The sequence below is a fragment of the Sparus aurata genome, chromosome 5, assembly GCF_900880675.1.
Source record: "Sparus aurata chromosome 5, fSpaAur1.1, whole genome shotgun sequence".
Taxonomy (NCBI): domain Eukaryota; kingdom Metazoa; phylum Chordata; class Actinopteri; order Spariformes; family Sparidae; genus Sparus; species Sparus aurata.
Window position 1 is genome coordinate 32,595,754 of NC_044191.1, and position 26,237 is coordinate 32,621,990.

A 26,237-nucleotide genomic window follows, 5' to 3' on the forward strand; every position below is an offset into this window, starting at 1 on the left:
AAAATATCTCAATGACATTTATTGACAGGCCTTGGTGGAAGACAAACAAAGGAGTTTTTTTTTTTATACATTCAATGATATTTTGGTGTTTGTCACTTTGGGGTCCACTTTTGGCACTTAGTGTCCGACCTGAGTTTTAAGAATTACTGCATTATATTGAAGACATACCGACAAACATGAAAAACAAAAAACAAAAAAACAAGTTCAGAAGTATCTCATACAGTGTCACAGTCTCTCCTTTCATTCACAACATTGTCTTCGCTCACAAAAACAGCACAACATGAACAGAGTGATGATGAAACGACGGACGGCTGCGTCCAGTGTCGACAGTGAAATGACAAAACTGCACTCGCATTAGAAAAAAAAAAAAGCTAAATCTGCTCATCTGCATTTCAGCGTTACAATACTGGTAAACATTTCATGATATTCATCGACGCAGAAATGTAAAATTATTCATTTCATTTCATTTTTTTTTTTTTGCGCTTATCAATGTGATTATGTTTTTTTTTTTTGTTTTACTTGAAAACTGATCAAAGAACTGATCAGCTGTCCGAGCTACATTCAAAGATGAACACACACATTCTTTACTTTATAACACTCAACTGAAAAATGACAACCAGCACCTGAATACGAAGCCTCTGGCCTCAGTAGACTGCACAGAGCCTAGTTAAAAGGCTAATTTAACACTGATACACCTTTATGTACAAATACAGTCAAGTGAAATGTGCACAGTCGTCGTTTGTGAACCCGAAAGTTCCCAAACTAAGCAGCTGAAGACAAACTCTGCCTGTGAGTCGACAGTGGGACGGATTATAACGCCGTTTGATGCCAGTGAGTGCAACAGTGCTTTAATGCAAAGAATTGTCCCATTAATTATATATATATATATATTTTTTAAAAATCATACCATTCTTTTTTTCTTCACCTTTACATTTTCTCTACCTCTTCATCCATCACGTACAATCAACAAGAACTGAGGTTTTTGTTTATTATAAATTACATGAACCTCTTCAGCTTAACTGGTGCTGGTGTCGTCCATAGTGGCGAGCAGATGCGAGAGTTCGGCTCGCTGGGACGGAGTAATGTTCTGGCTCATGTGGATGATGCAGTCCATGGCGAGGTCAGGGTTGGCCTGCACCAGGCTAGAACACAAGAGGATAATTATTATACAAGTGTCAGCTATTAAAACACACTGGAATAACTTATTTTAACACATTAAGACGAGATGTAACGTGTGTGTTTCTCCCTTCTGAGGGAACTTGAGCACGTTATGGAAGATGTAGTCACCGTCAAGACATGTGACTGAAGAAATTAATTGTGATTTGTTAATGAATAAATGAGCAAATGCCAGAATGTTAGGTTCTTAAATGGCCTTCAAGCTTCTAGTTTCAGAAGCTGAGAAATAAAGGTTTTAGGGAGCACTGACAAGAAAACTTCCAGTGATTTCAAGCAATGCTTTAAGTTTCTCAATAGATAAACTGGGAAAATGCAGTTTAGTTACAGAATGGACTCAACAGCAAAGAATAAACACAAGAACCTCTGTGAGTTATTTGCTCTAAATGCTTCGAGATGAGACTATTATATGTCCTTTAGCTAATACTCAGGTTTATATCTATAACACAGTTTTGCTGATGTTTCAGTTGCGACTCCTCAGCGACAATCCTTTAATTTTTTGTTAAGATGTGACACAAGAAAGCCTTCATTACCTTCGGATGTGTTTCAGAGTGTTTTCTCTCTTCAGGTACTTGATGTTCTCTCGTATGGCTGATCGAGTGCCGTCCTCCTCAGGTAAATGCTTCTCGAGCCACTCCACTACTGCCTGGTTGTTATCCCAGAGATAAGCCTGAGGACGAAGACGAGCACCGTTAAAACTCTCGAAAAGTTCATTTCAGAACACTTGATTTATGAGACAAGCAACAACGAAACATTATATTATATCAGCAAAGTTTGACGCATCAGGTGCATCACTTCACAGACATCACATGTAATGCATCAGCAGGAGACATGACATACCTTGACCGTTCCCTCTGTTTCGACGAACCAGCGCCGCAGCATGGACTGCATGTGTCCGTCACTGAGCTCCGCGTTCGCCTGCAGGATCTCACACTTCACCACCTGCTCCAACAGCAGGCGGCGCAGACGCCAGTAGAAGAAGGTCCGCACGTTCTTCCAATCCAAAATATCCTGTCGAGAGTGCCAGATTTAATTCAAAACAAACACATTTTAAAGACAGTCTCTACAGTTTGTTTGTGATTGTTCATGACGTGCTCACTCACAGTGATGACACCCTTCTCCTGCATCCTGCCCGGGGTGTCGTGGAGCTCCACAAACTGCACCGCCACCTGGTGGTAGATGGGCAGCAGGAACTCCTCCCTCGCTTTAAGCTTCAACTCCAGCTCTCTGCTCTGTTTGTCAGACAGTTCTGGGGAAGCTGATGAAAACAGAAAAGGTGTGAACATCCAGGACTACTGCATTAAAGGGATATTCCGGTGTAAGTTTAATCCGTGGTCTAAATCACCGTGAAACTGTGTTCGACTCCCTCTCGAGAGATCAAGTTAGCAGACCGCTAATTTACGGAGTTTTATCAACCTCAGAAACGACCGCACGACAACAATACACTGCAGTTAAATGGATCCAAATATAAACCGCCAAAAAAAGCCACAAATAATGCTCAGAACAGCACCAAACTTCAGCAACAGTACAAATAGGGTCTCAGCACATAGTCCGGGGCATCTAACCTCCGCTAGCTTAGCTGGATTTCTACTGAAAAGCTGACTAAATTTACCACTCTTCTGCAGCAGCTTCCTGTTGACGGGAAGTCCCGACGAGTCGATTACCGAGTGCAGTAGAGTTCCGCGCCTCATGGATGAAAATGTGTGATTATGACTCCATGGAAAAGCAATCAAAGTTCATATGTGTCTTACCTGCCAGTTTATAACAGTTATTATCGATTATTATTGTTGTCGTGCGGTCATTTCCTCAGGTTGATAAAACTCCGTAAATTAGCGGTCTGCTAACTTGATCTCTCAAGAGGGAGTCTAACACAGTTTCACGGTGATTTAGACCATGGATTAAACTTACAGCGGAATATCTCTTTAAGAGAGAAATAAATGGAGGTGGTTGTGTGAGCTAAAGAAGAAATGGTCTTTACCGAGCTGCTCAACCAGACCGGCGTAGACTGAATCCAGTCGTCTCATGGTCTTCAGCAGGTCCTTCCTCCTGAATTTGATCTCCACTGTACCCTCGGCCTCCAGAACACCACCTCTGAACACACACACAACAACAAAAACAACAACAGGGAGGTGACAAAAGTCAGAAACATGGTATTCTCACACACACGCCTTCTTCTTAGGGTATATCCGTACATGAAGCAGCCATCGCGTACCTGCTGTCCTTGTCTGCATAGAGCTCCATACACAGTGGGTTGATGGTGGGGTCTATCACCACCCACGAGCCTCCTCTCAGCTCAGCGTGCGGTGGGATGTAAACCAGCACCGGCTGATGGAAACCGCGCAGGGCGTCCACGATGTAGGCGCCAAACTTCAACACCTGGTCGTACATATCTGGGAGTCAAACAGTTAAATGATTAGAAACATGATATTCTTTTTATTCAATAACAAATGCTCTTGCACGTAAAGTTCAGTATTCATCCTGTACCCTTCATTCCGCCAGAGAAGCCCCTCCAGTTGGCGAACACCATGAGAGGCAGACGTTCGCGGTTGAAGTCACAGATCGCCTGAGCGGTTTTAAAGGCCGAATCTGGAAACCACACCTGACCAGCCTGCTGCAGAACCTGACGCCAACACACACAGTCATCAGAAGAGGCGAAATACCATCATATCATCTGTTTAAATCATAAACACGCAGTCAGATTTACTCACTTTAGATTCTGAGTCCAGGTTTGCTGGATCGGCTGGGATTGTCAGCTCCACTGAGCGCGTTTCAACAGCGATGACACCGAGGGGAATTCCTCCAAGCCTGTTTTTATACAACAGAATTATTCCAAAATAAAATCACTTCACACACGCATTTCGTGAACATATAAATCAAGCGTCAACAGATTTACCGCGCTCTGCCCGTTACCACCGTCCGAGCCCATGACTCCATGATCTCCATGAAAGAGCCCTGGTCGAAGAATCCACTCTGCCAGGCCCCTCTCACAGCTACGGGTATAAACGCAGAAAGAAAGAAAATGAACCAAGCTGCATACTGAAATACGGCAGTTTGAGAGTTTAACCCTCTTCTTGGCACTCACAGGGGTGAGGTCTCCCCGCCAGCATCCAGCGGGGGTCATACGGTGCTTTTGTTGGAGTATAATCGATCTCTCTGTCGACTGGATCTGCAGTTGCTATTACAGGAACAGGGGATTGTTTGTTCTGTGAGGAGAAGAAGAAGAAGAACTGTAGTTAGCGATCTGATGTCTTGTTCACTTAAAACTACACAAACTGTCACACATTCAGCCAAACCTTTGGCATATAGGAGAGCCACTTGAGGATGGTGAAGACGCCCTCAAAGTCGTCCGGCACAGTCGTGTGTGTGACTCCGTTGTTGTGCATGATCTGGATCCCTCCCAGCTGGTTGTTGGAGGTGTAGACCTCTCTGCCCAAAACCTTCACACAAACAAAGGCTTCAATGCACTCTACGTAACTTCCACCACAAGGGCACTGTACTCCGGAGCAAGTTTGACATAGCTTGATAATCCTTTGGGTGAAGAAAGTCAAATGTTACAGCAAAAAGAAACTGTTGTAAAAAAATGTTTACCACCTGGTGCACATTCAGCGTCTGTGGTTTATTTCTAACGAGACACCTGCACATTCAGAGCTCCTAAACTCTAAACTTGAAACTGCAAATTCAAATAAAAAACTCTAGAATTGTATTTACGTCAAACATTGTGACATGTTGAAGATGAGGCCTTTTTTTAAAAATACTTTAATATTGAATCAGGGTTCTCGCTCTTTTCTAGAGATCATTTTCCAGGACTCTTTCAGTGATGATCAAGCTGGTACGACAGGAAGTGTGCCAATACACTAATCCTTAATTAATTAATTTATAACCGCAACGCCTTATTGTGTTGTGAATCACAGTGTATTATCCATGGCTGCCTGAACACCAGTAACCACAGGCTGTTGTCAAGAGCAACAGTAAATATACAAAAAAAAATAGGACAAAGTTGATAAAAACGAACAACTAACTGCTTTCCTTTTAAGAAATCTCTCCATTTTTATAATACTATACAGTTACGACTAATATAAATCTGTATTGTGTAATTTGGGGGAGTTTAAATAATGTTTCAGGACAACAGAACATTTTCAAAAAATACTTTCTGGCAAACAGGAATTTACACCCATATCTACTAAAAAAATGTGTTTATTTAAATGACATTAACGCATCAATGACTCAACAAACCTTGTTCAGAGCGCCGGCTCCAGTCAGGATAATGTGAGAGTTCTCCACCTGGATCACCCGCTGGCCCAACCGGACCAGGTAGGCTCCGATTCCAATGGCGCGACACGTCACCTGCAAGAGAATAAAGAGTGGATCAGGAGAAATGTCCAGGAGGTTCCAGTGGGCTCCTTCTTACTCAGAGAAGTCAGATGCACGTTCTCACCATGCTGATTGTAATAATCTCCTCATAGGCCTGAGAGGATTCTCCAGCAATCATGCCAGAACCTCGCAGGTTCTCAACCCCGATACCATCGTCATTCCCAATGATGTCGGTGATGATGTACCTGAAACAGACGGATGCAGTGATGAAGACAAATAAAACCATATCTATCTAATCTATATCTTATCTTTTTGAGCCCACAAACACAAGTTACGGGTGAATTTACTTCTATATGACAACAAGAAATAGATGTAGATTGATTGATTATACCTGGACTCTCCACCTTCCTCTACATGGTGACAGTGAACAGCGCTGGTGGAGCTGATGCGTGTGTAGTCCTGCGGTGTCAGGTAAAGGTACTTGAAACCCTACAGACAAAAGGGAAGTAACTCATGACATAAATATCAGATTGCTACAGTATTCCCCGTGGTTCTTCCCCTGACTCGTGTACGATGCAGACGTTTGGAGAAGCAAATGTCACCTTGTAGGGGTCAGCGGGGTCGATCCAGGCCACCTGGAACATGTGTTTGATCTCCTCAGCGAGGCCGATGCGCGCTCCACTGTTGGCTGCGATGTAAATGCGGGGGATGCCCTCAGCGCGAGCCAACTCGGACGCCTTGAGGAACAGCTCGTCCTCTTGAGGACCAAAAGAGCCGATCATGTGAGTGATGTCGTTACAGATGACGACGATATCTCTGCCCTCCGGGTACTCTGGAGTCTTCATCTTCATCCTAAAGGCGACCATTCCCACCTGGAGATGAATGGTCATCAGTATAATAACAGTGAGAAAGCATGAAGTGACATAAAAGCTCTAAAAGGTCCCTCACATCTTTCTGGGAATGTCCTAAATTAAATACTTTCTGGAAGGGTATTCAGGCTTCCTTAAACAAGATTTTCAATACTCAAATACCTCTGAGTTTTGATGTTTTGTACCTAGGCCTCGTCCCCTTTTTGTTGAGTGAAATAAAGCTGCTACAATTACTCTTGGTGGCAAGCAAGAAAACAATTACAAGGAGGTGGTTTAGCCTGATCCAACCTACCCTGGATGATTGGATTGAAATCATCTTAGAGATATTTAGGATGGAAAAACTGACCTATCAGCTAAGGGTCCAAAAGGAGAAATTTCATCAAATCTGGCACAACTAGATCCTATTCATAGCCCCTATGAGAGCAGATTTTATCTGATCCCATTGGCAATATTGCTTTATAATTTAACTATCCAATTTTGGACTGGTTATTGTTGATTTTTTTCAACGTCAGCAGCGGCAGGCGACCCCCTGGTTCGTGTGTACATAGTTCCTTGTAAAATGTTCTGATTATAATTAAGTTTTTGCTCTCTCGAGAGTTACATCTGGTTCTGTCTATACCAGGCAAAATGTCAATATTGTTTCTAGGAAGACAATGTAGTTCCACTGATGTTATTCTGTCATAAAGGCTGTGAAATCTAAGCTTCTAGAGGAGAGGAAGCTCTACCAAGGACGAATATAATTTGATTCACGTTCCATGAATATACTTCCTTGGGACTCGAGCCTCTGGATGACTTAACTTGTGCCTTTTCTGGACTCAATACAACAAAACCGGAACATTGGTTTATATTTTCACCACAGTGGTATGCCGATGTTTTACATGTCCATCCCAAATAAAGATTTAATTCAAAAAAAAAAAAAAAAGGTCTCTCACATCATTGTCACCAGGCTGCCGGTTCATCTGCACGAGTCGACCTTGTGGGTCCAGAACCAGCTCGATGCACATCAGCACGTCTTTAGGGTGTTTATCTCCTGGACCCCACAGCTTAAACAGAGCCTACAGGAAGATTTTCAGTAACAGAGTCAAACATCTTAGGAACCATTAAAAAGAAAAAATAACAGATGCACCAATTGATTGGAGAGGAATCGGTTGAAATCGGTGCATCGCCAAAATAAACTGTGAGTGAGTTAACAGCACCTGTCTGAACATCTCAGGGAAGTCATAGATGTACGTGGTCCCCAGAGTTTGAGCCTGAAACCGTTTGGCCTGCAGCAGGTCTTTGGTCACATACGGAGTGTTGATCAGCATGCCGTGCAAAGGACCCTGCTTATCTCCATACGACAGGAACATGATCTGAAAAGGGAGAAATGATAAAGTGAAGTAATGGTTCATTACTCCATGACAATGCAACTGTAAAATAACACATACAGAATCTTTTGGTTCACATTTAATTTAACAAAATGACTCCAGTGCAAAGTCCCCACCTGTCCAGAACTTGGGTCAGTGACCTCCTTGTACAGGCTGATGTCCAAGTAATAGCCGGACTCATTGGTGAGAAACAAGCGGACAGGAATGGCGTTCCCATTCGGTGTGAGCCGGATGTTGATCTTCAGCTCGGCCTGCAGGACCCTCAGCTTCCACAGACGGCTGCCGTATCGCATCACCATGGAGCGAACAGACTCCTCGATCTGAAGACATCGAGAAGAAGACATGGATGTTAAAAAGGACCACAGAGAAATAAGCGTGTATATTTAATTCAGTGAATATGGACCACAGAAATAATGTGCGGGACACTGACTTTAGAGGGGTCCATAATGACAGTGGGGACGAAGTTGAGGAAGATGTGGTTGCAGTCCGTGCGGACACTGGTGTTACTGAAGGCCACCTCCAGCTCATCCATGGCCTCCAGCAGAAGACGCTCGCCTTCATTTTGAAGGTATTCAAAGGAGGCTTCCTGTTTGTGTAAAATCAAGGGATTTAATCACCTAAAAACCTTTTCTTTAATCAGGGAATCAACTCTTGGGTTGAAGACTCTGAAGAATCGATAAGGTGTCCTTTACTGTTGCTCCGCTTACCTTTGTGATGAGATCTGAGTGACGGATGATGGCTCGTATGAAGAAGCGGTAGTCTGTGACTTCAGCCCCCTCCTGCACACGAGCCGCACCGAGGTAGAGTTGCATTTTGTGGTTGGCACAGGGGACGGCTGTCAGCTCGAAGTTCCTCATGCGGTTGAGCTCCAGCTGAAACGCTAAAGCCGGCTCCAGATTACGATAAATACGGTCCTCTTGGAACTGAGGAGAGGGACGGACCGGGTCATCTTCTCAACCCTGGAGCAGCACATTAACTCACTGGCAATATGATTATACAGTCTCGTAAAACTTACCCCATCTCTTGCTCTGAAAGTGAAGAACTTGGGAAATTCTCTCTGTTCAAAACAAAGATGAGAATAATAATAAGACACTGAGCAAATTTATTTTGTACTTGCCAGAAGCAGTCAAACTGGCAGCTTTACTGAACAAATCTGTGCAGATATCGATAGAATAAGGTATGAACGGCCAGGCGATGTTGTGTCGCCTCTAGCTTGAATACGATTTGGAGATTATAGTTCACACACTGTGAAAGTAGGAGAGCTACGCTAAGAGCATCTTTAAGTTCTATTTTTATTAAAAGAGAAGCAGACAGGAGTTATAAATGCACCATTTATAGGAAATGTTAAAAAGAATTTGTTGTGTTTTTCATTTTCAAGATGAAATATAAATACAGGCCGTTTATTTTCTCTCTAACTTTTAGTGATTCAGTTGACAAGTACAAGTAATAAGTACAAACTAAGTTGTTCGCATTAATGCCATCTGTGATAAAACGCAAGCTGTTAACAGGGTTCGTACACATTTTTCAAGGTCAAATTCAAGCACTTTTCAAGCACTTTTAAGGGTCATTTACAACATTTTCCAGCACCTTATCGCTGGGGTAAAATATAAATCTACAGGAATTTTTTCACTTTTTATCACAATTATGTGCATTGTATTATGCTGTAAACATCTAAAATGATGTTTCATGATAGCAAAAACTTTAGAAATTAAAGGAGAACACAAAGTTTTATCCAAAAAAAAAAGGAAGCCACTTGCCGTTCTTCAGGTACACTTGAACCGGGACAAAGAGAGACCTGAGAGCACCCTGTAATTTTCTTTTTTGACATAAACTTTTATAAGCTTTTCACCTTTTAATTAGGTTTATTAATATTGAACGTGTCATCAGTCCAAATTGCATGAAATTCACCTTCTCCTCAGCCATCCTTCTCTATTGCTACCAGGCTGCATGTGTGACGACACACACACTGATTTTATTTCTCCTTGTAATAAGAAAACTATCCAGTCTGATCAGAATGTTGCCAAGACTCAGACTTATAATGTCAAGCACTTTCAAGCACTTAAACTAAAATCCAAGCGCTTTTCAGACATTGAAAACACAACATTCAAGCACTTTCAAGGATGTCAAGCAACCATACAAACCCTGTGTTAAGAGCAATATGTGGCAATATAAAGACATGATACAGCGGGCTTTACCTTCTGTGCAATCAAAAATGTGATTCTCCTGATTCCATACTCAAAGAGAACGGCTTTCTGTAAAATAAACACAAGAAAGAAATACAATATTTTCATTCCATCATGAAAACAGAGGCAATATCTGAATCAACAAGGTCTGAATGGAAGCCGACCTTCGATTGGGCAAATTCAGTGAAAGCTGTAACCAAGGCGTCGTCATCTTCTGTGTCTGCCGTCTTTATGGACACGTTAATGATGTGGATTGGGTTCTCCCTCTTATTCTGGAGGGGATGGGAGCAAAATCAGCAGCTGCGAGGAAACGGAAGACAAAAGCCTTTTCATGTTCACAACAGCGCTCACCCTGAAGTTGTCCTCCTCATACAGACTGGAGGACTCTGAATACGGAGCCGTCTCCAAGAGCGGCTCCGCGAAGCTGGAGAGAACTTCATCAAAATTCCTGCAAAAGACAAAAAGGGAAACATCAGCAGGCAGCGACTTTGTTCAGATATCTTTATCAGAATAAAAATCAGAGGAAAGTCATTTATCATCAAGTTCAAAGCGACCTTTTGAAGTCGTCGACACACTGGAAAGCCACCATGGCGCCCATTCGCTGACAGGGAGGAGACAACGATCCGTCCAGGAAGAGCTCGCTGCTCTGCCGCCTCATTTTAAACTGTCCTGATCCGCTGACCGGCACGGGAACCCTGGAAACAAGACAGACACACAGACTATGACAGCAAAGACAGAAAGACAGAATGACCACTGAGAAAACACTGAACAGAACAGAACACTGAAGTCTGGACCAAGTATGACCACCGTAACATCCAATTCTAATTACATACAGTCCACATGTCAAGTAACTCAATTGAGAGGGAATACGACTTGTTGTCGTCTGATTGAAAGCTGCAAATCATGAATTAAACTCTGATGCTGGAGAATACAGGCTCCCCATTCGCTAGCAGACAACAGAATTGCAGGCATTAAGTTTTTAAGAGGAGCACGAGTGAAATTAAAGATGAACCTCTTAAAAAGCTTAAATATTGCTGGACAGGTTGAGAGAAGCAAAAACAAAAAGGAACGTATGGAAAAGCTGGGCGCAAAAAAAGTGAATTAAGAAGGACTTGTTAGAAGAGTCCTTAAGCATGGTTCTGGTTTCACAGGACAGAAGAAGACACGATGCCGTCGACATGCATTGTTGTGAGACATACACACGATCAGGTGGTTTGGCTGGTTGGGGAGGAGCTTTACTCTACCTGTTCAGAGTAGGGCTGCTCCCTCTGAAATAAGATGATTGACAGGTGAATGTCAGCGGTGGATGATCAACACTTACCTCAGCTTCAAGGCATCACGATTAGAATGAAGCACTTTAAAAAAAGAAGCTGAGCAAATTCACATCAATGTCTAGTCGGTGAAATCATTCTGCACTCAAAGTTAGCCTCAAGCAAGTCACAGCAGCAGTTTTACAGTCCGCTCGCCGCCTGCACCACTGGGCGCAGGTTTTGAAGACTTGTCTGTATTGATCTTATCAAGCCAATATCATGTTTGTGGAAGTGGTGTTGATTCACCAGCAGTTCAAAGAAATAGACAACAAAGTGCTCTTCGTCGGTGGCCTGAGAATCTTTGCAGCGTAGTTCAGCGGGGAAAAAAAAAAAGATGTTACCTGTTCGGATGTGACGACGGCAGCATGAACTGGAAGTCTACGGCACACGTTCCATCCTGCAGCTGGTGATGCTGGATGCTGTTTAGCTCGTAGGCGATGTAAGCCCGGCGCACGTACACCTGTGAGTCGTGACAGAACGAGTCATTATCACCAATCAAGTGATAAAAATGCGTCTACAGAGCAGAACAACGGAAATTTTGGCCCATGTTTGACCAGTCGATCAGCTTGAAACATCAGGGAGTTCTTTTATCTTTTACTTCTCAGTAATCTACTGTTGGTCTGTCATAAAAAGCTGAACAAACTGGCGTGTTTACGAAACAGAAACCGACAAAATCCTGCATGGTATGCCTTTACTGCGAGTCCACTGAGCATACCTCCAAGGCAGCCATGCAGACGACTTGATTGGAGTGATAGAAGAAATTGGGCAAAACATCAAAAATGGACGTTTCAGAGAGGATGAGTTTCTGTGCCAGGAAACAAAACACAAAAACATGTATTAATATTTATTTTTTTTTTGTTGCTGATCACAATAAAACTTCTCCACACGAGACTAACCTTCAAGTTTTCTGGACAGAACTGGTGGCCGTACATGTCGATGGCTGACAGGAAGATGGACTCCACCTGGTTGTGCCTCAGTTCGTATGATGGTAAATGTGACGCAATCAAGACCTGCAACACATTTAAAAACATAATATTAAGCAGAAATAATGAGACATTAAAAGATTGATCGAGAAGCGGGCAGAATGTGATGTTACCTGTCTGGCTCTCAACGCCACCTTCGAGTTCTCCATCTTGCTGAGCTGCGTGAGCTCGTTCAGAATGACCATCAGCTCATCTGCTAGCGTTGGATCTCTTCCACACAGCTGATCCTGCACAGGGCGCAAAGTGTCTGTGACTTAACTCAAGTGTTGGGAGGAATCGTTCTGTTTATGCATGACTGTGTTCAGGCTGACGAGCGCCTTACTATGAGCATCGTGACGAGGACGTTCTTTTTGGAGACCTGGGCGTGAGAGAAGATGTACTCCAGCACAGGACTCATGTCAGGTTTGTGCCTTTCTCTCAGGTTGATAACACACTTGTCATAGTGAGCTGTTTGTGAGAGCAAGAGTGAAATTATGTTAGTTATGACAAACAATAGTTCAGCAAGGAAGGAATCACCCAATGAGAAAAAAGAGACTTGGATTGGAGTCTGGATTTGAAAAGTTTCTGATTTATACGCGACAGGGCCGTTCAGAAACACTGAACGCACAAGTGCAGAGTTCAAAAGTGCACAAACAGTTCAGTCCATGGCGAACTTTCCTCAGTGAAAAAAGTGCACAGTGAAGTGCATTTTTCTTATCTTTATGAAAGATGCATTGCTGAGCATTTTCTGCACAGAGGAAAGTTCAACCTGGGCGGAAAGGTAGAAAAAAATAAGGCAAGCGCTCCATCGAGTCAGGAGTAAGAAATGCTCTTCAAGGATGAGAGCGAACGTTGAATACAAATTAAAAAAGTCACTGTCCAGCTCATTTAAAGGGTTGAAATGTTTCTATTTCTGCACATTTTTCACTGTTTGTGCATAAAATAAAAACAGACAGGTCAGAATCCTTTTTGCAAGTCTTTCCTGCATCAAAGCTTTTTCCCCTCACAGCTCAGATTACAGATGATCAAGAATGTCACCTTGTTGAAACTGCGTCTCCACTTCCAGGTATCGTTTCAGCAGATCGAGAACGACAGACTTCATGTAACCCCGAATTCCACTGCGGTACCTGGACAAGACACGTTTCAACCCGTGTCACTCAATGCAATAACAGTATTGTTCTGTATGTTTTGCATTACTGCTGTTCCCGGGCAGAAAACTAACCTCTGTACCAGCTGAACAATACTCTGAGTGTTCATGAAGAACACCTCTCTGTCAGCCTTCCTCTGCAGCGTGGCTGCGTGGCTGTCTAGAACATTTGCAATCTGGAATAAAGGAAGGGAAACATCATCGTCTTTACATTGAACAGACTTTACAGTCTTTACAATAACAGTATGGATTTAAAGCAGCATGTCTGCTCAGGTGCATCTCTCACCCTTTGGCTCGGGAACTGGCAGAGGACAGAGGTGATGTTGCTCGCGTACTGGGCCATGACCTTTCGAATATCCTTCTCCACACCAGGTGGAATGCGACCCGCCACACTCGTCATGATCTCCTGGAGCTCCAACAGCGGCAGAGAGGGGTCCCTTAACGTCTTCATCAGGGTCGCCACCCACTGTTTCAGCTGCGGACATGAACGTGCACATATAGTTAATGAAACTGATGATATCATTTAAGAATCTGTAGTGGCAGAAAGCCTGCTGTGTACCTTGCTGCTGAAGAAGGGCTCTTCAAGGCAGAAGCCATCCATGACTTTACCCAAGTTCTCCAGCACGCTGTGAAACACCTGGTGAAGCTTTTCTCCAACGATGGGCAGAGGCTGCTGGGGCGGAAGCGCGGCTGTGTTCAGCTCCACCTACGACAGGAGGCGGAGGTAAACAAGTTAAAATAGTGAGCTGTATGGAGACATTTTGTGTTTTATTTCAGTTGTTTTTTTGCATCATAAAACAAGTCCTCATCTGCTTCAGTTTGAGAGAATGCTGCAGCGCTGTTTTGCTGTGAAGCTCCAGAAATGTTTTTTGGTCTTCGAAACTTGCGCTTACTTTGCATTGGCAGAGTAGATGATGACTTACACGATGTACACTGCTGTGATCATCCAGGTCTATACGTGCCACGACAGAGCCCGGCTCCAGAACGGCTCCAGGTCTCTTGACAAAGTGGATGCAACCAGACTGCTGCACAGTCAGCGTCATCACCATCTTCATCACCTGACACGGCAGCACGAACAGACAGTTAATAAAAAAAAAAAAACACAGAAAGGAAAAGCGTGCCTTCAGAGATCAGCTTTCAGAACATTCACCTCAATCTCTGCATACGTCTCTCCTGCACAGACGTGATCGCCGTCCTCGATTATGTACTGCAGCAGTTTGCCAGCAGAGGGCGACCTCAGCACCGTGGGATCCGTCTCCTTCTCAAACACACACGTCTTGTTGCCAACGGTTATGCGGTAGCTGCGGGGATGAAGTCATTCAGAAGGAATTGGTAAACACAAACAAACCCGATTCGTCCAGATGTGCGGATTCGAGAGCTCTTGCCTGTCTATCTCCTCCTTCATGTAGGTGGTGTGGCTGCTGCCGTCGTAGGACAGCAGGAGGCCGCCGTCGTTCAGCCTGTGGACGTCTATCTCGATGTTTGAGCCGTTCATCATGATGACATAAGTCGTTGGGGATTGGCGAGCCACCTGCAGGCGGCAGTAGGGATTATTTATTGATCAGAAAATGTAATAGAGTGAGTCAAACACTGAACTGTGAAGGGAGTGAAGCAGATACCTTGAGGCAGTACTTGACTCCTTCATATATCAGGTCCACGGTGACAGAGTTGAGGAGGCTGGCTGCAGGAAGCACTTGGCCTCTAGAGATGCAGGAGATGGTTTTTATTAGTCAGTGACTACAGTATGGTTACATTTACATGACATTCAATTTGTTGCTTTTATCTATAAAAATGTGGGCTTCTCTTTTGCGCCTCTACCCCGGCCTTATAAACTGTTACCTCGGCAAAGCACAGAGCTGACCATTAAAAGCTGATGGACACATTTTTCACTGTAACAAACTGCATTAAAGACCCCCCACTGACATCCATGTCCTAAATTAAGAGCCAGCCCAGTTTTTTGCAATGGTCCCTCACAGGTGATCATGTAACTGAGCAGGATATTTTACAGCTTGGGCTAAAATGACATCAGTGCCCTGAAACAGTAAACTTTCTGTGAAATGAATAATCATAAAAGATCCCAGGCATCATTTTCTGCACTATAACCTCTATAAATAAAAAGCTATTTCATATCTGTGCATATTGGGCAACATAAACGCAGATACCAATATATGTTTGATAATATATTGACATATGACACATATCTTAATCAGAAAATAATATATTTGGAATAATTTCTATTGTGGAATATCCACACAGAATGTGCTGTTAATCCTGTATGAAACTCTGTATGTTGTAATATCCATATCCAGCATATCAGGCTACGTTCAGACTGCAGTCAAATCAGATTTGTTTATCAAATCAGACCTGACAGAGAGAGTGTGTGCACTGTCATTTGCAAGTGACAGTATCTGCATGGATTGCTGTGGTAGCAACGTAGGCGTCAGTCACTATGTATGCTCGTGTCGCAGGTTTTCAAAACTGAAGCATGAGAAAAAATGGTGAGCCGTAATGTCGTCTTCCAATCGATAATGCTGTCAGGTCGCAGAGCAAACAATTTATATCAGAGGAGTTCTCCGACATGAGCGACCAGAGTGAGATGCAGCTGTAGAAATCAGACTTGAATCAAATTTCAAACTACATCCAAAGAATTATTTATTTGTTTTGTTGCTGTCCAGACTTCCTAAAAATCAATCTAGATAAAATCTGAATATGGGCAACAACAGAACACAGTCTGAATGAGGCTTAACTGTTCATATAAACATAGTCACTTATATAAACATAAGGTTGTGGTGAGACATTAATAAGAAGGGACTTTGTCTGCTGACCTTTCCAGAGAATGTAGGAAGTCCGACATGCTCTTTCTGAAACCCGCATCAGCAACATGCAAAGCCCCACAAACGATGCCCAGCATGGTGTCCGGTCTCTCCGCCTGGTGGGAGGACACATGGCGTCATGAACAAAGAAGCTACACACAAATTCAGTGAAAGTACCCGTCTGTGTAATGTTCTATGTAGTTCGGTCTTCAGTCTCCTACCTGCACTTTCTCTGCGATGAGATGATCCAGCCAGCCGGTGTCGATGTCGTTGTTCCTGAAGCTTTCTGTCTCCAGTAACTTAATGAGGTATTCAACTGTGGTCCTGAAGTCGCCTCTGATGGACAGCTCCTTCATAGCCACCACCATGTTCCTGAAGCACAGAGAAAACACGACGCCTGATAAAACACAAGTGTCTAACATGTATTTATTGGCAGTGTCAGACCATTTTTAAACAGAAAGAGGGCTTACGAGATGGCCTCCTCACGGTTCTCGCCCCAGGAGAAACAATGTCCGAACTGGGAGTCAGCAAATTCATGCAGACCGCCCGTCGCCCCCACGCTGAAATAACCCCAGACGTTTTTACTGCTGCGGAAGTTCAGCTCCTGCACGGTGCCCGAGCTGGGCTTGAACCCCTGTTGAGTGAGGAGAGCGAGTCAGAGGTGCAGATTACAGGTACATCACAAAACCGTGTGCGTCGAGGAAAGTGAGCTCTACCTCATCAGGGTTCTCACTGGTGATCCGAGCAGCTATGACGTGCCCTCTTGGGCTCGGCATGCACTCCGGAGTCTCAAAGTTAATGACGGTGTCACCCCATGGAGGTTCTCCATAAAGCAGGCGGATGTCCTTAATTCTATAAAGGGGAATGCCCATCGCAATCTACCAGAGATGAAACGGTTAGTGGAAGGGTTGCAGCTCTGGCTTTTAGTCTCACTTGCAGGTGAATTGCTGACTTTTCTGATGTGCAATTGTTCTTCTTGGTGACGGAGGTTTACCTGAAGCTGGGCAGCTGGCAGGTTCACGTCTCCGATCATCTCTGTACAGGGATGTTCCACCTGCAGGCGAGGATTCAGCTCCAGGAAGTGAAAACTGCCGTCCTCAGAGAAGAGATACTCCACAGTACCTGCGCTCACGTAGCCCACCATCTTTGCCAGTCGCACGGCATACTGGGCCAGAAAGAGGAGACGAAATGTCAAGCTTCAACCAGAGTTTATCAGGGCGGGAGAATAAATACATGCAGCGGCGTAAACAAACCTGCTCCATTTGCTCAAACGTCGATGAAGCAGCTATGGTGGCAGGAGCCTCCTCGATGATCTTCTGGTGCCTCCTCTGGATGGAGCAGTCTCGGCCAAACAGCGAGATGGCATTTCCATATTCGTCAGCCAGAATCTGAACCTCGAGGTGTCTCGCATGCTGAGCCAGCTGCATGACGAAGATGGGCGAGCCGGGTACCTCGGTCTGAACCTGCACTCAAACAAACACACACACCACGCTGTGAGGATTACATCATTTCAACTGCATAAAGCTCGGCCCAAATTAGAAAGAAGTCAACACAGCACAACACGAACCTGTCTAAAGAAAGTTGCAAAGTCTTCAGAACTTTCGACTTTGCGGATACCCTTTCCACCTCCACCCTCAGAGGCCTTGATAACAACCGGATAACCAATTCTCTCCGCCCCCTGCAAAGGGACATCACATTAAATACAAGTGAGCTACAGATCCTTGCTGGTAGGGAAATTATTTTAGGAACAAAGAAGTGACTGTGTAGACATCAAATATGCTTACTGCCAGCCCATCGTCTACGTCCTGAACGCAGCCCTTTGTGTAGACCTCTGGAGGAACGCTGATTACACGGCCCTGTTTCTGGTCCTCCTCCGCCCAGTCCACTCTCAGACCTGCAGCACCACCACACACAACGACAGAGCAGAAAATCTAGAGCTGCAACAATAAATCGATTAGTTGCCACAACTATTTCGGCAATCCATTAAAGTCATTTTTCAAGGAAAATAAGGCAAGATTTGCTGAATCCAGCTTCTGAATGTGAATATCTTCTGTTTTTTTTCCTCCTGTATGGCAGTAAAACAGGGCAGCTTCAGTGATTTGGATATTGCACTCGACCATATTGCAGTTTTGATAACATTCTGGTTAAATGTGCACTCCTCATGCACAGTACAGTTTGTGCTACTATACACAGACCGTGTGGGATGCAAAGCATCACCTGATCCGCTCCACGGTAACGTGGGAATGTCAGCACTCTGAGCCACAATGGAAGAAGCCACCTTGTCCCCGAGAGCCCACATGGCCTTACATGACGGCCCTGAGAGAAAGAGAGAGAAGAGCAGTGAGTCAGTGAGATCTGACACATAAATACATAAAGACAATGTGATTAATTCTGTGGCTGCAATCTGGATTTTACCCAAGAAAGAGATCCCTGCTTTGTTCAACAAGTCGGGCAGTTTGGGATTTTCTGAGGCGTGACCCCATCCAGCCCATACAGCCTGTTAATGAAGATGCAGACACACACAGGGGTAATTAATCATTAATCACAGCTTTCTTACTTACAGAGGGAACACTGATGTTTAGGTAACTGGTGAAGAGTACCTGCACTGGGATCCTTTTAGCAATGTCTACTATGAGCTCCACGTTGGCGTAGTTGTTATTGTTCGCCCCACCGGGTACAGGAACATAATGGTCGGCCATTTTAATGTATTCTATGAAAGAAAAGAGCAGCTGTGAATATGTCTCTTTGTCTTTTTCTTTGGCAAATACTCTTAGATGCACATTCAAAAATGCACTGTAATGTCTTAATGTGTTGTGTTGCAGAGAGACCTGCTAAAGTTAGCATGCTAACCAGCTAGCCCCGAACCTGTCCTGTCTCGTAATGCCACTGCAAGCTCCCAGTCTGGACCATTAGCTGTGAACGCTAGCTGAGCTTACAAGCTAGAGTTAGCAGCAGTTAGCCACAACTCTCATGATGTGCAGAGTATAAACTCAAAAGGTGGCAAATTCTTACATAATGCAGCTTTAAAATGTCGTAATTTTCCTGGTTAGATGAGTTAAATCAGAGCGAGGCCATATACCATTCTCTATTAATTAAAAAATAAATCATACTCTACTAATAAAATAGAAATTTGCCAGTTTAATCGAAAAAAAAACAGCATTTTCTACTTATTTCTAGACTAGAACCAACTTATTTAAAGATTTCCTGTTAAGTAATAATCATCCTGCTGCAAAAGACTATTTCACTAGTTTAAGATTTCCTTTTTTTTGCAGTGTGGGGAGCAAAAAGTATCAAGCTGACAATAACCTGCATTGGCTTTCAGGTCCTCGGGGGTTACCATGACCACGAAGCGGATGGTCCTTTCATTGCGAAACATCTCGTAGGACCAGCGGCGGATCGAGCGCATACACTTGACTGCAGCTATACCATTGTTGGCTATCAGCACCTGGAACAGAAACAGAAAGCCTTAACAAAGACAGCAACTGAAAACATGCTGCAGTGTCATTAAGAAGCAAAAGGAAAGGGATTCTCATTCTTACTTTCTCTATGACACGGTTGCCACCAAACCTGGTGACAAACTCTGCAGGAGAGGCCACCGTGAAGTCCCTCTGAAGATCCATCTTTCTGTGTTCACGTCCTTTTTTCACCAGGTGAAGACCGGACATGCTAGGCCTGCAGTGGGAAGCTCATGGTTAGCCTTCTTAACCAGTAACACAGCAAAACGTGATTACCTGGGTGTGTTCTGCAACATATATTCAATAATCCACTGCAGGTTGTAAACGATCCCTCAAAATGTTACAACCCAAAGAGGTTTGGAAGCAACTAGCTGCCGTGTTTCTCTGCCGGCATGGTGGCAAAAACTTCATACAGTAAAAACATCAAGGGAATAGCAGCACGGAAAATGAAAAACCCAAGTCAAAGTTCAGTCTCTTTCCCAAGACTGTGGACCAACCCATTTACGTCTGACCTTATCTTCAGAAGTGCCTATAACCGCCGTTCTAGACAGAAAACCGTTCACAGAAAACTGCAAACGCAAACAAAAGTACATAAATCAGGCCAAAGCTATCACTCTCTGTGTTCCTTTCTATCGCACGTTCATCAGAGCAGAGATAATAAAAGGTAAATGTGTTGTCAGCACGATGCATTCACACAGACTATACACCACCTTCGCCCAATCAGGCGACAGGGTCGTCTCCAGTAACTGATAAAAAACATACTGCAAGTTCAAAAACATCCGAAATGCCTCTGCGAGGCGAGTCATAGTGAAACCTGGCTCAAATGTTGCATCCACACACTTTATAACTTTGGTCTTCAGATGCAGAGATTGAAGAAGTCATTCGCTTTGTACATCAGCGTGTCATCACTTTAACACTGCACAGTAACTTAAGTTAAACGTAGTTAAATCACAAGCAGAATATTAGTAGCAAAAAATGAAAATACTGTTCAAGCACCTCAAAATGTTACTTGAGTAGAAGACGTGAAAAAAATCTACTTTCTTAATGTCAAGAGTATCTGCGATTAACACGGTGAAGTCCAAACTCATCACCATTTAATTAGACATTATTGAGTCACGTGGTAGATAGTAGTCATTGATAAGTATTGATAGAGTTCTTTTCCTTAGTTTAAAGATAAATAATGGGGACCAGGAGGGATGAAATGTGCCAAAGTCAACATATTTATCTAATCATATGAGAGTTTGGTTACAGACAGGCAACAATTCTCTGCCACAGACGTGAATAATCTCATCTGGTTTACTGTTCGATTCCAGATTCTTTTCAGACTGAAAAAGGGAGGTTACGTACAAATGTACAACTGAGCTTTCCCCGACGTGGTAATCTCATTATTTGAAATCCTTTATAATCTAAACACCAGCAGTGTTGCAACAATTACTGTAGATTGTGACACGCATTAACACAACGCACAGGACGTGACTGCTTCATGTTTCGGGAGACGGCATTTGTGCAAAAGCAGGGACAGCTTGAGATATTTGTACGTACCCTTATTATCAGCCGGCTCATATCACCCGTGTTCGCTCCAAAGTCCCGTTGCACCACAGCCCCCTTCATACAGAAATGATGTCCATGCTAAGATATCTCTGAGAAACACCTGTGAGCTGCTCTGTGAAGCTGGAGTGCAGCTCTGTCTGAGTCACAGACACGAACTTTACACTTCACTCCAGAAATCCAGATTGCACTCGATCATCGAGCCAGTTTTTGATAACCTCGCGTGTCGTGCACTTTCTGATCTTTTTTTTCCCAGGACACGAGTCGCAACCGGGCAGGGTTTGATTTATCCAGACACTGAACAAACAATGAGTATCTGTTCATGAACATGAGTGAGTTAAGGACCCGAAGGAAAGCAACTCGTCAGCTTTTTTTCCTTGCGCCGCTTCTTAAAGATAAAGTTATTCTGGTCGGTCTTACACTTCCCTTCCTCGGGGGTAAACACTGTCGCAGTGTTGTTTTAATTTCCTCAAACTAACATGTGCCAAGAAAAAGCCTCTGTTCAGTTACATAACTGCAGTATGGCCACGCGAGCGATCCTTCCTGTTCACAACCACGTCCGCACAAGTTGCCTCCAGTCCAGCGATCATTCCACTTTCATCATTATGCCCTTTTCCAGTATTCCTGCCGCTGGACGCATGTGATATCTGTCCACATAATAAACACTGCGGCAACAGTATCAAATTACAGAGAACGGCATCCAACTTTTAATGGCTCTTACCTTCGGAGATATGGGAACAAGCCGTTTCCCTCCATTGTGCAGCCTATACTTTTATCCTACGAGGTTTGAGTCATGACGCCAGATTGTAAAAATCTAAGACCAAAACAAAATGTTCCCCTCGCAGACTCTTCCTCCTCTCTCTCCCCTCCCACACTTGCAGAGACATAATCTAGGGATCCCTTGTGACAGATCACAGGCAGTTCCTCACAAATAAACTGTGCACAGCGACAAGGCCTACAGCGGGACAAAAGTTCTCAGTCTCCTTCGTTTAGAAAAAGACAGAAACTGGCATCCAAGAGAAATCTGCACAGTTCTCAAAAGTGCCTCTTGAACGATGCTTTAGGTTAAGAAGAGGGAAATCTCTTACCTTCCCTCCCTTCATGATGCTTCTCCACACGTTGCACAAACAGTTTAATGCATTTGGTCAATCCAGCTGAGCATAACAAGTTGAACTTGCAGCCGGCTGCACAAAACAACCCCTCTGACCCACGATCAGCCCGGCGTATACCATCGCCGGGTGGGGAAATAACTCTCACTGTGCGGGCTAAAAATAAAAATTAAAGTGTTTTTGTTTGCTGCGTTGTGACCTAGACTCGCAGCACGCAGTTCTCAAAGTCATTTGGTTCAGGCTCTTGTTCCAATAATAGAGCCGGGGGTGTTTGGTATGCACAATAACCCAGGTCGACTCGATGCAGTCAGGTGATAACACACCGCTCGCAAACGCGGGGCAAGTAGGAGCATGACAATTTATCACCGGCATGGAAACACAAAGCGAATGAGTTTATATTTCGAGTCATGTTCGGCACGTGTGGGATGCGTCCATGTCAGAGGCCGGAGTTACAGCTTCCAGAAAAGGCTGGAGTGATGGAAACACGCCTGACTGTAGACAGGTTGACTTTACATTAACTGTAGAAACAAGCGAGGTCTTACTTGATGCCTGAGGAGCTGGACTGTGGCGCTGCAGAGGAGGCCTGCTGAGGAGACGCTCTGTCGGTGGAGGTCTGTGGTTGAGATGCACCGCTTGGAGGTTTGGTGACCAGAGGTTCCTCATCTGAAGAGTTATCCTCCGACGCTCCCAGAATGAACTTGAGGCGTTCTCTCGCCTCGGGCCCCGAGCTGAGCATTGGCACTTTGGTTCTGGAGGGGTTCTGAGCGGTCGGCGGCAAAGATGGCTTTTCAGAATTTACCTCGGAGGACGCCTGCGGGGCCTCAGCGTCCAGAGTTTTGACTCCAGAGGCGCCGCCGACCTGCAGGCTGTTATCCCCATCGCGTTTCGCTGTAGCAGGAGCTGCTGACGAGGAATGTTCGCCCGGATGAGGGGATTGTGTCGAGGGAACCTCCTCCTCGGCTGGAGGGGGATCACAGCCAGAGGGAGATTCCTCTCCTTTCACGGGCATCGCTACTGTCTTGGTATTAATCCACCACAGCAGCAACAATATCCATAGGATTAATCCCAAACCTGCGAGTGGGAGCATTCACAGACATCCTCCTGGGACTGAAACAACACAACACAGCGAGCATTACAGTCCAGACAAGATGACATCATAAGTGAGCCGACTTACAAAAGGTCATGATGGGGAAAAATGGAGTATTGGCTGATTCATAAATCTCATTTACTATATCATATTCAGAGTCTGACTAACATATCTGTTGGCCAATAAAATCAGCTGATATTGGCCTATCACAGAGAAGACGGCTGCCTGATATGTGCCGACATAAAACCTATTTTTTTGGAGGATATAATGCAGGAAAAAAAAAAGCTTTGGATAATTTATAATTATTGAGTTCACAGTCGGTTTGCTGTTTCAGTGCACTGGGGTCATTTAAAACAAAAACATGTATGCAACTGAATGTATTAAATGTATCACACTGTAAAACATCCTGCCTCTATTACGTACGTTTGTCACAAATGTTTGAGGGATCTTTGCAACCAGCTGCCAATCACACCACGTCACTTAATAACATGACTTGCCATGTTAAACAATTGTTGTTACCTCCTGTTTTATTTTCATGTATATTTATCTCATCTATCCTGTATCAGTCATTATCTGCGCTTTTTTTTTTCGACTTGCTACTTTGTCTTTGTGCTGCTGAAACACTTGAATTTCCCCTTCTGAGCATCAATAAAAGATTATCTCGTGCTTATCTTAAAAAACTGAGTGACAATCTGGCAGTCAGCGCTCACGTATCCATATCTATGTCAAAAGTCCATCAGTCGTTCCAGAATGAAGCGACTTTTAAATAAAGAAAACTTGATGCTGTGTAGACCTGCTGTCTGTGTACTATTCTAGTCTGCAGACATTTCTCCTGAGCTGATCAGAGGTCAGAAGCCCTCTCAGGACACAGGCATGCTGGGTAATTTGAGATCAGTCCAGTGTGTTCTGCTCAACTTCAAAAGACAGGAGAGAAATCGTGCAGAAGAGGTTCATTTTCATTACAGCTCCACCCTGAGAGAGCAACCCCGGCTTTAATGACGCAAAATCAATTCAAATCATATTACGAGGATTCAAATGTACGCAGTCGCACAAACGCTTCCTCACTTTAAGGTCCTTTAAATCATTAAATCTAGATTTTATGCAGGTTAATATCCCAGCTAAGCTCAGCAGGCTGCGTCCAGTGAACAGACTGCCTGTGACAGCTGACATGACTGCCGAGTGTGGCTGCTTCATTTGGGCTAAAGGTCAACGCAGAGCGAGTTAAGGCTGAGGAGGAGCAGGAGGAGGAGGAGGAGGAGGAGGAGGAGGGAGCATAAACATCCACACAAACAGCATTAATGACACCTGAAGGCAACCGAGTAAACAAATAAAAAATGATGTGAGACAAATACAGAGGAGGATAATCATGTTAATGCTGAGCTCATGAGAATACAGAGAGAAGGAAGCATTTGTCCTCTGGAGCCACTTTGACTTTGACAAATAAAAAGGATGAGGCATCACTTTTCAGAGAATTTCTTTCTTTTTGCTTCATATGTCATGAATTTAAATAACTCTTAAAGTTTCTTTTGGAGGCCATGTGTAGTGTCAGTACTGACCTTTCTGAATGGAAAGTGAGTTGTTCCACCAAAGGACAGCAGTGTGATAAAGTGTGTTGACTCAAGCTTCATGTTGACTTTTGCTAACTGTCAAATGTACACTGAACTGAACACATTCCTGCTTCCTCACCACAAACCTTTACACACATGTGACAGTAAAAAGACTTTTAAGAGAAAGACTGGTGTTAATTCCTCTACTACAAAAAGTAGCTTTAAAGATCAGAACAGAGTCCACTTGTGTCAGCAGAGGTTTAAAAGGTTAAAGTGACCTTGTAAAGTGGTATTTAACTGTATAACCATGTCATTTACACTCACCACAGCAGATAACGGACATCAGTGCTCTGTAGTTGTTGTTGCTGCTGCTGCAAAACCAACACGAGGCTAACAAGCTAGCAAACAACCATTCCTCTTATTATCCACCATAACTGCACTAAACTCTCATTAAACTACTTTCTCCAACGGCTGTTTATCTCTTCAAGCTCCACCCAACTGCTTCTGGTTTTATCTTAATAATTTTAATGACAGCAGCAGAAAATGTCAACTAGCCTCCCACCAGCTTAGTCCCTCAGAGTCCCCACACAGCCGTCACACAGTAAACATGTGTAGGAGGGGGCGGGGTCAAGACAAGCCCCGCCCAGGAAGGAGGGACATCACCGAAGAGCGTGTATGTACAAGATGAGTCAGTCTGTGGTTGAAAAATAAATCTTTGTTTGTTTTGTTTTGTTTTTCTTTAGTTTTTTTGCAGTTTAAATTAGTATTTTCGATTCATGCCACTTTCTACTTCAGCTTTGTTATTTACCGTACAAGTTTCATGCTTTCATCTGGGGGTCCTAGTTGAATAAATGTACATACTTACATCATCTTTTAGAATTTTAATTTTTGCAATTATTTCGCTCTGCTCTTGTTTAAGTCAAAGCTGTTGTTGTGTGATTTACTGAGATGGCGAAACAGACTCTAGCGATAGACAGTCTCAAAGTTTCCGATGATAATGCCTATAAATAAACTATAAAAACAGACGAAGGGGGTAGGATAAAAAAGCATTTTTCAATTTTTTACATCTTTCATTTATACCCAGTGACATATACACTTATACTTACACATCTGAACAAATATTTCAAGTATTTCCTATATTATGATACCTTGATTGTTAAAATAGAATAATGAAGTTTCAGAGACACAAAACATAGACTAGTTCTTAACAAATTAATAATTTCCCTAGCACAGTAGTATATTGACTGTGTGGTACAGATATAAATACTTCCTTCACTAGTGTCCATGTGGTGTGAACGCGGTGTGATTGGCGGTGTAGTGGTTGCTAACTTCCTCTCAAACCATGAAGCGGTGAAT

At 43.7% G+C, this 26,237-nt stretch overlaps 1 protein-coding gene across 7 annotated transcripts; it reads right to left on the reverse strand.

The window, feature by feature from the left end:
• Window positions 1–25,475, reverse strand: acacb (acetyl-CoA carboxylase beta). 7 transcript variants are annotated; one of them, XM_030417044.1, is made up of 54 exons: window positions 25,206–25,475; window positions 22,790–23,354; window positions 19,675–19,807; window positions 19,442–19,580; window positions 18,736–18,845; window positions 18,551–18,632; window positions 18,353–18,451; window positions 17,920–18,029; window positions 17,703–17,813; window positions 17,389–17,598; window positions 17,130–17,300; window positions 16,852–17,013; window positions 16,606–16,769; window positions 16,357–16,507; window positions 16,148–16,251; window positions 14,942–15,023; window positions 14,708–14,853; window positions 14,473–14,623; window positions 14,246–14,380; window positions 13,882–14,028; window positions 13,609–13,797; window positions 13,398–13,498; window positions 13,214–13,302; window positions 12,519–12,643; window positions 12,310–12,423; window positions 12,110–12,223; window positions 11,929–12,018; window positions 11,555–11,673; window positions 11,148–11,171; window positions 10,458–10,598; window positions 10,255–10,351; window positions 10,068–10,175; window positions 9,916–9,972; window positions 8,736–8,777; window positions 8,428–8,643; window positions 8,151–8,306; window positions 7,837–8,040; window positions 7,550–7,705; window positions 7,286–7,408; window positions 6,087–6,356; window positions 5,876–5,973; window positions 5,609–5,729; window positions 5,407–5,517; window positions 4,467–4,610; window positions 4,256–4,376; window positions 4,067–4,163; window positions 3,882–3,978; window positions 3,658–3,793; window positions 3,386–3,563; window positions 3,152–3,264; window positions 2,277–2,431; window positions 2,014–2,184; window positions 1,707–1,843; window positions 1–1,142 (listed from the first exon to the last, which is right to left on the reverse strand). In XM_030417044.1, the coding sequence occupies exons 2-54, from the start codon at window positions 23,332–23,334 to the stop codon at window positions 1,016–1,018; spliced, it is 7,293 nt and encodes a 2,430-aa protein (XP_030272904.1). In that variant the 5' UTR covers window positions 23,335–23,354; window positions 25,206–25,475; the 3' UTR covers window positions 1–1,015. The 7 variants fall into 7 exon arrangements, with proteins under 7 accessions (XP_030272904.1, XP_030272903.1, XP_030272907.1 ...); XM_030417043.1 differs by having other exon boundaries at window positions 10,458–10,622; XM_030417047.1 differs by lacking the exon at window positions 22,790–23,354 and having other exon boundaries at window positions 10,458–10,622.
• Window positions 25,476–26,237: the final 762 nt, after the last annotated feature.

Bases quoted from the DNA above. Each gene is read 5' to 3' on its own strand.
- acacb (XM_030417043.1), bottom strand. From the start codon at position 23,334: ATGCTCCCACTCGCAGGTTTGGGATTAATCCTATGGATATTGTTGCTG. The intron at 17,599-17,702 runs GTTCGTGTTGTG...GTTTGAGTGCAG, and splicing joins TTGCAACTTTCTTTAGACAG to GTTCAGACCGAGGTACCCGG. The intron at 13,303-13,397 runs GTTAGTTTTCTG...TGTCTTGTCCAG, and splicing joins ATTGTTCAGCTGGTACAGAG to GTACCGCAGTGGAATTCGGG.